We start from the raw sequence: 13,012 nt of genomic DNA, 5'->3' as shown, positions 1-13,012 counted from the left end.
GAGGGAAAACTGGCAAACATCAGGCAGTGCCCTCTTCTTAGGCAGGTTTAGACAGAGAGTAAAGCATAAAATAGAAGACAAGGGTTCAAAGCTAAGAACAGAAGTGGTAGTTGAGGACTGAGTCTTGGAAACTGGCAGAAGCCCCGTTATTAGAACTGGAACTCAAGGTCAGAGTTGTATCGGCCTCCAGATTAGAATGGAATTTTTGTGTCCCCACAGCCCTTTTGCTAACCCTAGAGGAAACTGGTTCCAGCAGTGGGTGGAAGAAGAAGCCAGGGACAGTCGATTCCCTTTTTGACTAAGTGCCAAATCTAATGAGCAACTCAGGCCTTATTCTTCTTGGCTTCTCTACCATGTGGCCAAGCACTGCTTCTTGATTCTATTTTCATTACAAAATCCTAGTTCTTCTACTTCTCTCTTGTTCTTGTTCTGATTGAAGAAAGAGTAATTGTTATTTTGTTATCCTATTCCCCTGTCTCCATATGGGAAGACTGCCTTCCCAGTCTCTAGCTCAGCTCTCTGAATCTCTTTCAGACCACTACTCCCCAAAGAACTTCCATTTTCACAACCCAATTAGCATCACCTACATAGGTGAATCAAACTTTCTCTCCCAAACTGTCATCTTCCTACCTGAGTAGAGGACTGCATCTTAAACTCCCCAAACATATTTCTGTGTAGAATTCTTCCTGTACCTTCAAATTGGCCATCCTAGCTAAAAATGAATTATTACACTTTCCAAATAATTTGTGACATCAAGTTACTTCCACCTACAATTGTTAAGTGATTGCCCTAGGCAGGCAGAATGTTATGAATCTGAGTACAAAGAAGAAAGAGAGAAGGTCTCCGCTCTGTGAGGAACTGGTCATTGGAGGAAGGGACAGACCATGTGCACAAGTGTGCTTAGTCATTTCAGTAGTGTCCGACTCTTTGTGACCCCATGGAGTGTAGCCACCTCCCCTCTTCCGCAGGCTCCTCTGTCCACGGGGATTCTCCAGGTAAGAATATGGGAGTGGGTTGCCATGCCCTCCTCCAGGGGATCTTCCCAACCCAGGGATCGAACCCAGGTGTCCCGCATTGCAGGCGGCTTCTTTACCAGCTGAGCCCCCAGGGAAGCCCGTGTGCACAAATACTATGATCTGAACCACCCGCAGTGAACTGGAGACCTAAGTTAACCTCAAATAATTTTAACTAAGAGAACTGGGGAAGGCCTTTGTGGGAACTGGGCTTTAAAGGATGATTCCATGCAGTAGGCAGCAGGAGAGACAGACAGGTGGTGCTAGTCATAAAGAATCCGCCTGCCAATGCAGGAGACTCAAGGGACGTGGGTTCGATCCCTGACGGGGGAAGATCCCCTGGAGAAGGGAATGGCAACCCACTCCAGTATTCTTGCCTGGAGAATCCCATGGACAGAGGAGCCAGGCAGGCTATAGTCCCTGGGGTATCAAAGGGTCAGACATGACTGAGGCGCTTTAACATTGCATTGAAGGGAAAGGAAAGAGTGTGAGGGGAGATGGAAGCAAGAAAGTCCTCGGTGTGATTGGAGAACACACACTTTTTGGTGGCTCTGGGGCCAGTGGCGAATGACAGGAATTGTATAGAACAAGGGGGTTGCTGTCAGGTCAGGGTCAGGGGGTGCCTGGAGGTATATGCTAAGTTTGGGTATTGTTCAATAGAAAAAAGAGGTTTTTTTCATTTCCGACCATTTTACTCTCCAGCTACCAATCACTGGTGTTCAACATTTGGAATTATATTTGCTCCATATTTCTCTGCCCAATGTTCAATTAATCTCCAAACACTGTTGATTTGCCCTTCATAATACCTTTTCCATCTGTCCCTTCTGTTCTTGTCATTCTGCCACTTTGAGGTTGTTGAATTCAGTTTAACAATTGGGTGTTTCTAAAACAGCCTCTTGATTCCTGACTGACAGCATGTACCAATTATTTTGTCCTGAAATTTAAGCATCTCGAGAATTTCCAACATGTCATGGCAAAAATTTAAGAACGTGTCGATTTTAGTTTACTATTTTCAGAAGAAAAGTATCTCTTACAGTGTACTTTTGGAAGTGGCAGCGATGCGATGGGGCAGAGCTGTGTTGTCACAGAATCAAACAGAGCCTGCATCTTGCACCTTCCAAATGACTGGGATTGCCTAGGTGGACACTCAAAATCAATCCACCATAGAAGCAGAAGAGCAAGCACGGGACCAGAAAGCAGAAGACAAAGGCTGTGTTTGCACTTCACCAAATGGGTCACTAGTCAAAAATCCCACTTGAAAGAAAAGTGTTTTTCTGGAAAATATAATTTACACTATTTAATTCATGAAGGTGTTTCGAGTCTAGTTCCCAAGAAATCTCTATTTCAAAGTACCCCAGAGGAATAAATATTTAAGGCTGACTGCAAATAAGACCCTAAAAAAACATTTAGCAACTGAATTTCAAGCAAAATCTTATTCATTTTCAGAAACACAGAGTCAAATTACAGTGATATTCTATAGGGCCAAAGTGTGTGGGTGTGTATGTGTGTGTGTGTGTGAAAGAGAGAGAGAGAGACAAAGACTCAGGAGTGCATTCATTTGTAAATTTAGTGACTAATGCAAATCTCTGGCTCAAACATGCTTTCCTTAAATATCTACACTAACTGTCACAGAAGTGCTGATTAGGACATAAATGTCATAGCCTAGTAATCACTTGATCACATTACTGTTGGCTTCCACATTAACGAAGTTTCAGCCTTAATAGTATTGAATAATAACTGCTACCTTTTAAATGTTTTCTAACTTCCCTCATAGCTCAGTTGGTAAAGAATCTGCCTGCAATGCAGGAGACCTGGGTTGGGAAGATCCTCTGGAAAAGGAAATGGCAACGCACTCCAGTATTCTTACCTGGAGAATCCCATGGACAGAGGAGCCTGGCGGGCTACAGTCCATGGGGTCGCAAGGGCTGGACGCGACTTAGAGGCTAAACCACCACTGCCGTAATCACTTCATCACTTGGCTGTTAGCTTTCACATTAGAGAAGTTAGAAAACATTTAAAATGTAGCAGTGATCATTCAATACTATTAGCACTGAAACACTATCATAGTGCGATATTTTGATATATAGTACGTTACTTTTGGTAAACCTAACTTTAATATGGCGTACCCACTCCAGTGTTCTTGCCTGGAGAATCCCAGGGACAGAGGAGCCTGGTGGGCTGCCGTCTATGGGGCCGCACAGAGTCGGACACGACTGAAGCGACTTAGCAGCAGCAGCAATACGTATTAATGGACAAGGCAGAACACCTGTTCTAACAGAAGATCATTTTGATCTTAGGTGTATAAACATACATGCAAGCAATTTCTAAGAATGCCTTAAGAAAAATAAATCTCTAGATAAATCATATATTCATATTTATTTTCTGTAGGAACAATTATTTTTTGTAGGAACTCACAAGTTTTACAATACAAAATGCTGAATGTCAACATCTGCGAATTTTTTCTGTTTGAACAGCTCAAAGCATAGAATTAGAACCAATTGAGAGCTCAGGACAATAGAGCTGATCCACAATGTCTGCTTGACAATACTAAATTTCAAAGGCAATTTCCAATGATGTAATTTTTCTTGAGTTTCCAAACTTGGAATCTTCTCACCTTGATCAAGTTCTTTTCTAATCTCCTTTTCTATTCCTTTTACTGCTATAATGTGAATAGCTCTACTCTGGCTTTATTTTATTCTCCTCTTTTCTTTTAAAGAACATAAAAACAATACTTTCAGGCTACCTGATAATCGTAGAGCTTACTACTGAAATTATTCGTCTTTGCTCTATCATAACACAAATTAGATAATATTGCCCATTCTGAATCTTATCAATACCTGGTTTTCATCCCAGCCAGTAAGGAATATATGATAACTCAGAAAGTGAGCTTTCCCTTGCTCACTCATCTTTGTTTCCAGTGAGAGTAAGAGATCAGCAAACCACTCAAAGGCTCCTGGATCTCTGCAAATCCAATAGAAATACACCTGTCAAGAGAGAGGGCAAGAAAACAGATTGGTCTATCCTTTCACGACATGCCAATAATCGCAGACTACTTAGCCTCCATTATTTGAGTCCAAATGGGCACTTCTACAAAATAACATGCTTCTCTCTGCCAGTAAACAGTTACACTGTGATTTGTTTACAGAACACTCACCTTGTGTTTGAAAAGGCCCAGAATGAATTCAGAGTCAGGAGCCTGTGGGTTGTTGCCGGTTTCTCTGGATAAGGATCAGTTTACCCCATTCTTACAGATGTGCTGAGTCTGAACGAGGTTAATAATCATAACTAGCTGTGCCTTTCACTGCTTCCTAAAGGGGGATAAACCATTAGACCAATCCTATTCATCTTTACTTGTGGTCTAAGTTCTGGATTTGGACCTTCTTCTCTAGAGACACAAAGGCTTGTTCACTAATTGACTTCACCAGTCATGACCTCTAGAGGGTGAAGATTATGGTAACTGCAGAATCAACCTTGCAGACCAGAAGTTTGCTCTCAACCAGACCTATTAGTGTCCAAGGAGGCTGGTGGGTGGTGGCAGTGGTCTTGTGTCAACTGCTATAATGAAATGATGTTGAAGAACATTTTTTCTTTCTTTAACTCTCTGTATTTAGCAAAGGGCATGTGACAGGTAGCAGTTTGAGTTTGCTAAAACCAAGGCTGAGCTTTGTACTTTGGGTTTCAGATAATTATATCTAGAAGAAACCATAGGAGATAGGTCTATTAATTCTCCTATTTTTCTCACACTCCTACCCACTACTGCCTACTGCTCTTTGCTGCACCCCCTCCCCAAAGAGATGCTGCTTAACAAGATAGAGGAGAGGGCTAGCCTGATCTCCACCAGGAAATATCGCCTCCAATAGCCAGTGTTCTCGCCCTCCCCTCTGCTGCCAGCCTGTATCTCACCATCATCACATTATGAAACTTCCAGACGAGATTTAATTAGCAAATCATATTCATGAGGAAAAGAAAAATCACAGAATGTGTTTCAAGGCTAAGCATTTTGCCTATTCTCTCCAGGTCTGTGCAGGAATTTATTAAATTAATAGTGAGGAACAAAAGCTCAGAGCCTCCCTATTTGTTGGACAGTTGCTGCTTGGAAGGGCACTTGGAATCTTAACCTCAGGACAAACAGTAGCTCCTAGGCGTGTTCCCCCCTCCTAGCCCAAGACGAGCTTCTTCTCAGTTTTGTCTCAGTCCACAGGCCCCTCTGGTGATCGTACATCTACCAATGCCTACTCTATGTCAAGAGTGTTCTTGGCTCTGGAACTAGAAGAGCAGACAAAAGAGCCAATAATTCCCTGTGCTCATGGAGTCTGCATTTTAGAGGGAGAAAAAAATGATGGTGATAAGTGAATAAGTGAAATATAGGCCACATCAGAGGGTGATCGGTCCTACGGAGAAACGAAGACAGGCTGGAACGTCCTGCAGTATTATGTCAAGGACAGGAGACATTTAAGCCCAGCCACGGAGGAAGTTGAAGGGTTGGGAGAGCAACAGAGTAAAGAGGTCCAGGGCAGGAGCTCTTGGGTGGGCGGGGGTGGGGGTAAAGTGAGACTGCTGGAAGCAGCAAGAGGTGAGGTCTGAGGGGGAGGCAGGAGGTGCAGGCGGGGGGCTGTAGGGCCATATTGACTTTTACTCTGAGTCACAGGGGAAGACACTGCAGGCTGCTCAGGGGGGAATGATGTCATCTGAGGAAGGACCCGGGGAAGGACCACTCTGGCGGCATCTTGAGGATGGACTGGGGGTGTATGGGGGCGAGGGAGCGGAAGGAAGGGAGAATGGAGGCCGGGAAGCTGACTTTATGTCCTATGAGGCTGATACTGCTATCTTCTTTCCACTTTGTGAGGTGCCTCATTTAAATTATTATTTCCAAACCTCAGCCCCCAGCCTTTGGCTCACTGGGCTCCCCATGGAAACGAAAACCCTGACTGAATTTAATGCCATTCTTATCTATGATCCTTCTCCTCCCTGCCCCCTGGTAGGTTGTTTTATCTGAGAACATTAATGGTGGCATTTGGTATAAAACAAACATCATTGACGTATTTTCTACTATTTTCACTCTTTAAGAAACATGCTAAAAATATACTCATCTAGGAAATAAACAAAAGTATCATTTAAAAAAAAGAGAATTTCTCATTTCAAATCCAGTTCCAATCACCCTTACTTGAAAAACAGTCACATCTCAGCTTCCTCCACTTACTGACCCTTATTCTTTCAAACAGAAATCATTCCTGTCCTTGCTTTCTTGTGGCTTAGCTGTGTGTCAGTGTTCTGAGGGTTTGCCAAGCCTTTTATACTTTTTTGCTTCCTTGTAATGGCTTTGTGTGTTTTTCCCTCTGTAATTGACTCATCGGTGACACTGGGCGGCTTTGGTGCAGGAGGCAATGGAAGGGCACTGAATGGGCCCAGGAGAAGTGCTTCAGGCAGAAAAAGGAGAAAACGGACTTTGAACGGAGGCAAAGCGTATTTACTTTGCCTCCCTTTCATCTTTCTAATGTTGAGGGACGCTCGCTGTGAAGGGACCAACGGTCCCACCTCTGCATTTCCTCCCGTAGGAAGGGTCTGGTCAACGCTAGAACAAATGTCCCAAACAATAGGCTGCACGTCTGTGATCTGTGCTTCCCAACCCTCACCCCGCCCCAGTCTCCAAAAATAAAACCACCCTAAAATCGGTTACCCGAATAAAGCATGGCTTTCAGGATTCTACAGTGAATAACAGAGGCCTAAAATACCTCAGGTAACTTTAAAAGGTTTTGTTACACAGAAAGTCGTCCTCAGGAAAATGATGAAAGTTCTGAACTTTTGTAGTAATGAAGTTCTTTCTTTTACAACTCGGCCCACACATTTCTGTGGACCTAACGGATCCCCAGACGTGATGGGGGACGGCTCCAGGATGGTGTCACGGAGTTGGGGAACTCTGTGCGCATGTGGCCTGTCCCAGGCCTCTGCTTTCACTTTGTTCCCGGCATGAGCCACCAGACAAACTCCGTCACAGCCAATCTTGGGGTGCCTGGGTCCCAGCTCCAGCCCACCCCCAGCTTCCCTGCAGCCTGGGCTTCTCTTTAAGAGTGTTTGACCCAGGTCATCTGGACCCAGTGGGAAATGGCCCTGTGCCATTTTTGGATACACAATTCTAGAAAATGTATTAAGGAAAGCTACTTGTCTATTTTACTACAAGAGCTCCAGACTCTTCCATCAGAGGTTCTCGTGCCATGGCCTGGTTAGTTACTCACAGACACGGAACAAGGCAGAGGACACACCCTCAAATACAACCTTTAGACCCAAATTGATTTCCTGAGGGTGGAAATGGGGCTAAAAATTATCTATCTATGACCCAGGGTCCCTCCAAGGGGCTTTTTCCTTTCCAAGAAAGGAAACTAAACATGGTAACTAAACATTGTGAACCCAGGAGTCCTGCAAGCTGCCCTCGTTTCCTGACTTCACTACCTTCAAGCTGTGTAACTGGGAGCAGATTATGTAATTTGAGCCTAGATGATCACATACTAAAATGGCAAACAACAACAACAACAAAAAACACCCAAACAAAAACACTGAACAATAATTCACAAGATTATTTTGAAGATGAAAGGGTAGGTTTCACGGAAGCATTTAGCTCTAAGTCTAATGGATACAGTAAGTGCTCTGCCGTGTGAGATGTGAGCTGAGATACTGCCGCCATCTCAATGGCATCTGGTCTAGCTTACGGAATGAATACCACATGATGATATTAGAGAGCAAAGGGGTCATCTGCCTTACTTAGGAGTCTGTGTCCCCACTCCTGAATTATAAAGATGGTGGTCATCCACAGGAAGTGAAACCAAATTTTATCTCCAGCATCAGTCTCAAAACCTCAGCAGTGCTCATCATCATGCAGTTCTGAAAGAAGAACCCATTCACTAGTGAAACATGCCTCAGGCTCCACGTGCTCAACACACAGTAAGGTGATTTATAGGGCGCTGGGTTGACCTCCTCCCCCAGGAGGCCAGGGGAATTGCACTGTGAACTTGCCTCCTCCTGGGCAGCACCCTATATTCCCCACTGTTGTGGACTGACTGTCTCTCTCCCAAATTCATGTGTTGAAAGCTTAACCCAATGTGATAATTGTGTGGCCCTTAAGAGGTGGCTAGATTTAGATGAGGTCAGGAGGGTGGGCCCCCGTGATGGGATTAGTGCCCTCATAGGAAGAGGAAGAGACCTGAGCTCCCTCTCTCTGTCATGTGAGGACACAGTAAGAAGGTGGTCATCTGCAAGCCAGGAAGAGTCCTCCCAGAACCCCATCACCCTGGGCTCTGATTTCAGACTTCCAGCAAAATCCCGATCATCCTGGACTTTGATTTCAGGCTCCCAGCCTCCAGACATGTGAGAAACGTTTGTTGTTTTAAGCCACTTAGCCTTGGTGTTTTGTTATAGTAATCTGAGCTAACATTCCACACTTCATGAAATATTAACAGAACTGGTAGCAGCTCCAATGGAGGAGGGTGATGGAGACTTTCCATGGAGGGACTCATGACTGTTTTCCAAAAAGAGAACCATTGTCTCTGAAAAGATAAAGACTGAGACTGATATTTAGAAAACATAATACCTCCTCAATAAATGGTAACTATTGTTTGGCAAAACTAATACAATTATGTAAAGTTTAAAAATAAAATAAAATTAAAAAAAAATGGTAACTATTATTGTCCTGGTTTTTATTTTGTGGTTTCTTTCGCCAAGGTCATCCTGGAAGAAGACAATAGCAAACAGATTTTGAAGCAACTAGTTTTTATCGAGAAGCTTCCCTAACGTGGCTTCCACATCAAGTTTTAAAGAAGTAAAGTTATAAGATTGTTTTTCCCATTATCCATTATAAGACTAAGACCAGCCTTTGTTAATCATGTTAAGCCCTTGAAAGTGAAAGTGTTAGTTGCTTAGTTGTGTCCGACTCTATGACCTCATGAACTGTAGCCCACCAGGCTCCTCTGTCTATGGGATTTTCCAGGAAAGGATACGGGAGTGGATAATCATTCCCTTCTCCAGGGGCTCTTCCTGACCCAGGGATCGGACCCAGGTCTCCCGCACTGCAGGCAGATTCTTTACCATCTGAGCCAACAGGGAAGCCCATAAGAGTTTTTCTGAAAGCCATTACTGTTATTGTTAACTGTTTCATGGCTATGCTGCTGCTTTGCCTTGTGAATGGGAACTGAACTTCACTGTGCCTCAGTTTGTTCTAATACTTGTTAGACAACCAAAATGTTCATTAATACTAGAATGATTAAATCAATTGTGAGACAGTCATACTACAGAATTCACTGAAGGCACTAAATAAAATAAAATCAATAAATAGGCATTGACACTTGAAGGAGCTCCAGGCCATGTTAGAATGAAAAACAGAAACATAAATTGCGCATCTTTCTCTCTCTCCTTCCTTCCCCAACCCCACATCCCTATTGTAATACTATAAAAAATAAACATATGTGTGCAGGTGTGTATATGTACACAAATGTGCAGGAAAGGAATGGAATAAAAGGTGCTCGACTGTTTCAGATGAGAACCCTGGAGAGTCAAGTGGTGGTTAGTTTGGGAAGGAAGGTGAATAAAGGGAGATTTTTGGTTTTTTCAAATTGCTAAACCAATTTATTTTTAAGCAGAAATGAGTTTTTAAAAAACCAGCTAAATGAAGATGATGTGTTTCATCTTAAGGGTTCCCAGAACAGTGTCCTTTCCTCTCTTTAAAGCCATACTTACATTTGTTTTTTAAAAATTGAAGTACATATATATATCTATGTACTCCTGGAGAAGCAAATAGCAACCCACTCCAGTATTCCAGTATTCTTGCCTGGAGAATCCCACGGACAGAGGAGCCTAACAGGCTACATGTAGTTCATGGGGTCACAAAGAATTGGACATGACTGAGCAACTAACACACATACACACACATGTATACACACACATGCATACACACACACACATATATGTATATATTCTTTTTTGGATTCTTTTCCATTATGGTTTATCTAAGGATAATGACTGAATATAGTTCTCCATGCTATACAGTAGGACCTTGTTTTTTATCCATTCTATATGTAATAGCTTACATCTGCTAACCTCTCAAATCCCAGTCCAGTCCAGCTCTCCTCCAACTCCCTTGGCAACCACTGATCTGTTCTGAAGGGTGAGTTTTTTTTTTTTTTTTTGAAGGGAGATTTTTGAGTGAATATTTTATTTGAATCTTTTACAGTAACCCTGTAGTTATGTATAGTTTGTGTGGTTAATAAACCAAGATATTAAAAATATTAATACTGGTCACTTCCCCCACAGGGCAATGGAGAAGGTTTCTGGGGAACTGGACTCTTTTGAGGCTGCCTAGTGAAAGATGAGATGCACGTGTGTCTCCTGGAGATGCAAGCTGCCTTCGTGCTCCCTGGTTCAATTTATCAGAACACTCAGCGGTTCTCAGAGATGATCAATTCCAGGAGTAGCCAGAGCACCAGGGTGAGGGAAAGTGAAAGTAAATAATTTCTCAAGCTAAACAGATTAAATTAAATGCATTTTTCATTCATTAGAAAAGGGAGCAGGCCCTCCTTTGTTTTATTAATATATTTAAGGAGAGTATGGATTTTTGCCTTTCTTGGCCTCTTTGCCTTGTTCCCACTGGCCCATGCTGTCTTTTTATTTGAATTATCTGTTTATTATATTAGGTTAAGAACCCAAAGGCCATTTTGCACGGGACACACTATAAATACCCATTATCACAGTTATGTATTATTGAACTGATGAAGGAAGACAATTTATGAAGAGATTAGATTATCTCAGTTTTTCTAGAATCTATTTTATTATCATCTGAAGATTACATATGCACTTAAGAAAATGAACCACATCCTTCCGTTGGCCATCCTCTCGTCTGACTGCACGGATGTGATACCAGGAAAACCAAATGTAGAGGCCAATGCATTTATGTCAGCACTTGCCCCCTCCCTCCCTGTTTGTACACACCTATTCCATTCATCATTTTGACAGTTTGTACAAGCAAACTGTCCTAATTTTTTTCAAGAGCTCTTTTCACAAATTGAGTGTGATGTAGAATTAATCATCCCAGTTGGGCAGGAGTTGGGGGGCGTCTACTGCCAAGGAGCATTTTTACCCTCAGCTTCCTCCATATTGTATCACAGAGACTTCCTAGCTGCTTACACCCCCTTCCCTCATTCCCTCATCCTAAAGGAGCACTGCGTTCTCATCTGCCTCCAACTAAGTGAAGTTGGCTCTTACTGTTGGGTTGATAATATTCCTTTAATATATTACAACTTTTACCCATTTTCTTCACAGCAGAGCATCATTATACTTATTGCTATTTTGCTTCCTTGGGACATCTCCTCATAATCACATCTCTCTCTTCCTCTGCTCGTTCTCCCCACTATTTTAAATAAAAAACATAGCTCGCAAGAAATTTGAAAAATCCCAGCGTCAAACAAAAAGTGCTACCTATGACCAAAGAAGAAGCAGGAGTTCTACTGGCTATTCTCTCACATTTTACTTAGAAGTGTTCTGGAATAGTGTGTCAGAGGAGAAGGATAAAGAGATGCAGCTTGCAATGGTCACAACTAAAATAGCATTGGTGCAAATTTTTGACTATAGACTTGCAACATAAGGATTGTGTGTAAAAAAATCTGCTTTTATGCCAACTGGTGTTTTACACAAAAAAGAAGAAAATCCCCACCAATCACATTTAATTATTTAAGCTTAAAATTTCAGCTTTACATCTCTCTGCTGTTTTTTCCCCTTTCCTTGTTGCAAAACAGAACACTGAAAACTATGGCCCAGATCTATAATTGTGAAGACGTAGTTAGATAAGAATGCACTGCTTTGCTCTGCTGCACTCAAAAAATTATAGAGATGCTGACAGTTTAGTGGAAGGAGTAGTATTTATATCTCAAAGGCATGTGGGTGGCCCTGATGAATATTAGTTACATAAGCCTAATGATAGCTGTATTCAAACAAACACTGCATTGCTTTAAAACAGAGAAATTTCCTAAACTTTTCTCAAGCATGCAGATTTTGAGGAAGTAGATCTCAAGTGTTATTTTCAGTTTAAACTTTCAATAGCATGAAACCTCACTTCTTTCCTAAAAGAGCTTTGAAATCAAAAGCACAGTCTCCTATCCTGATCCAGTAGCTAGCCAGGTATGGACTTTGGACCAGTCACTTGCCACTCTAAGTATCGTCAAATGCCAAGCTGAGAGGTTGAACCCTTCAGTTGCTTTTAGCTTATTTTGTCCCATATACTACAACCTCTACGTTGATTTTCAGTGGAGGCTTGTCTCAATATTATCCTCAACTTTTATAAGTCATGAAACAATTGTGTTTTATTTCCAATTCCATGGTTTCTAGTTTTTGGAATAGAGATCAAAGTTCCTGTTTTATGGTTTCATGATCACTCCTTTGCCTTCCCACTGAAACAGCCTTAAGAAAATCCGTAAACAAAACCCATAAACGGAGCCCATGAATAATAATGGAATGGTGAGTGAGGAGACAGTATTAAGATTTTGTGGGCTCCTATAAGGACTTTAAGATTCTGTGGATTCTTAGAAGAATTTTTTCTATTTATGATAAAATAATCGGAATGCATTATTTTAATTATAAAGTTACTAAACATTTTGTTTAAACAAAAAAATTATTCTCAGTAACCTAGAATTTTACAGAAAATTGTGAAGAAGGCATTTTTTAATTTTGGGGGGCATGTAGACACTTATTTACTCATTGGTTTATTTAAAATTTATAGTGTGTATGCATGTATAAATATATATATGTGTATATATGTACATATATACACACATATCTAATTATGAAGATATCCAGAGGAGACACACTCAAGGACTTCAGAATCTGTTAAGGGAAATAAGGTAATTTGTGAACCTTAATACAAAAAGGAAAGATAAATTATATGAAAGGGGAGCAGAGGGGTAATGGATGTTGAGAGAAGGGTCTGGCATTGCGAGTCTGATATGAGGACACGGGTAGGCTTT

At 41.8% G+C, this 13,012-nt stretch overlaps 1 protein-coding gene and 1 long non-coding RNA gene across 2 annotated transcripts in view; one reads left to right on the top strand and one right to left on the bottom strand.

Moving 5' to 3' along the window:
• NOX3 (NADPH oxidase 3) overlaps positions 1–13,012 on the bottom strand; it is a 66,693-nt gene that overhangs the window by 13,646 nt on the left and 40,035 nt on the right. The window contains exon 11 of the mRNA XM_006074367.4: positions 3,851–3,997. Coding sequence (XP_006074429.4) covers positions 3,851–3,997 — 147 coding nt within the window. The remainder of the gene's footprint in view (positions 1–3,850; positions 3,998–13,012) is intronic.
• LOC123327644 lies at positions 8,239–8,686 on the top strand. Its single transcript, XR_006542274.2, has 2 exons — positions 8,239–8,372; positions 8,465–8,686. It is a non-coding gene; the product is annotated as an uncharacterized LOC123327644 (long non-coding RNA).

Source organism: Bubalus bubalis, chromosome 10 (genome assembly GCF_019923935.1).
Source record: "Bubalus bubalis isolate 160015118507 breed Murrah chromosome 10, NDDB_SH_1, whole genome shotgun sequence".
NCBI lineage: Eukaryota > Metazoa > Chordata > Mammalia > Artiodactyla > Bovidae > Bubalus > Bubalus bubalis.
Note: the sequence above shows the minus strand (reverse complement) of the source record. Positions and strands in the feature narration are given on the sequence as shown.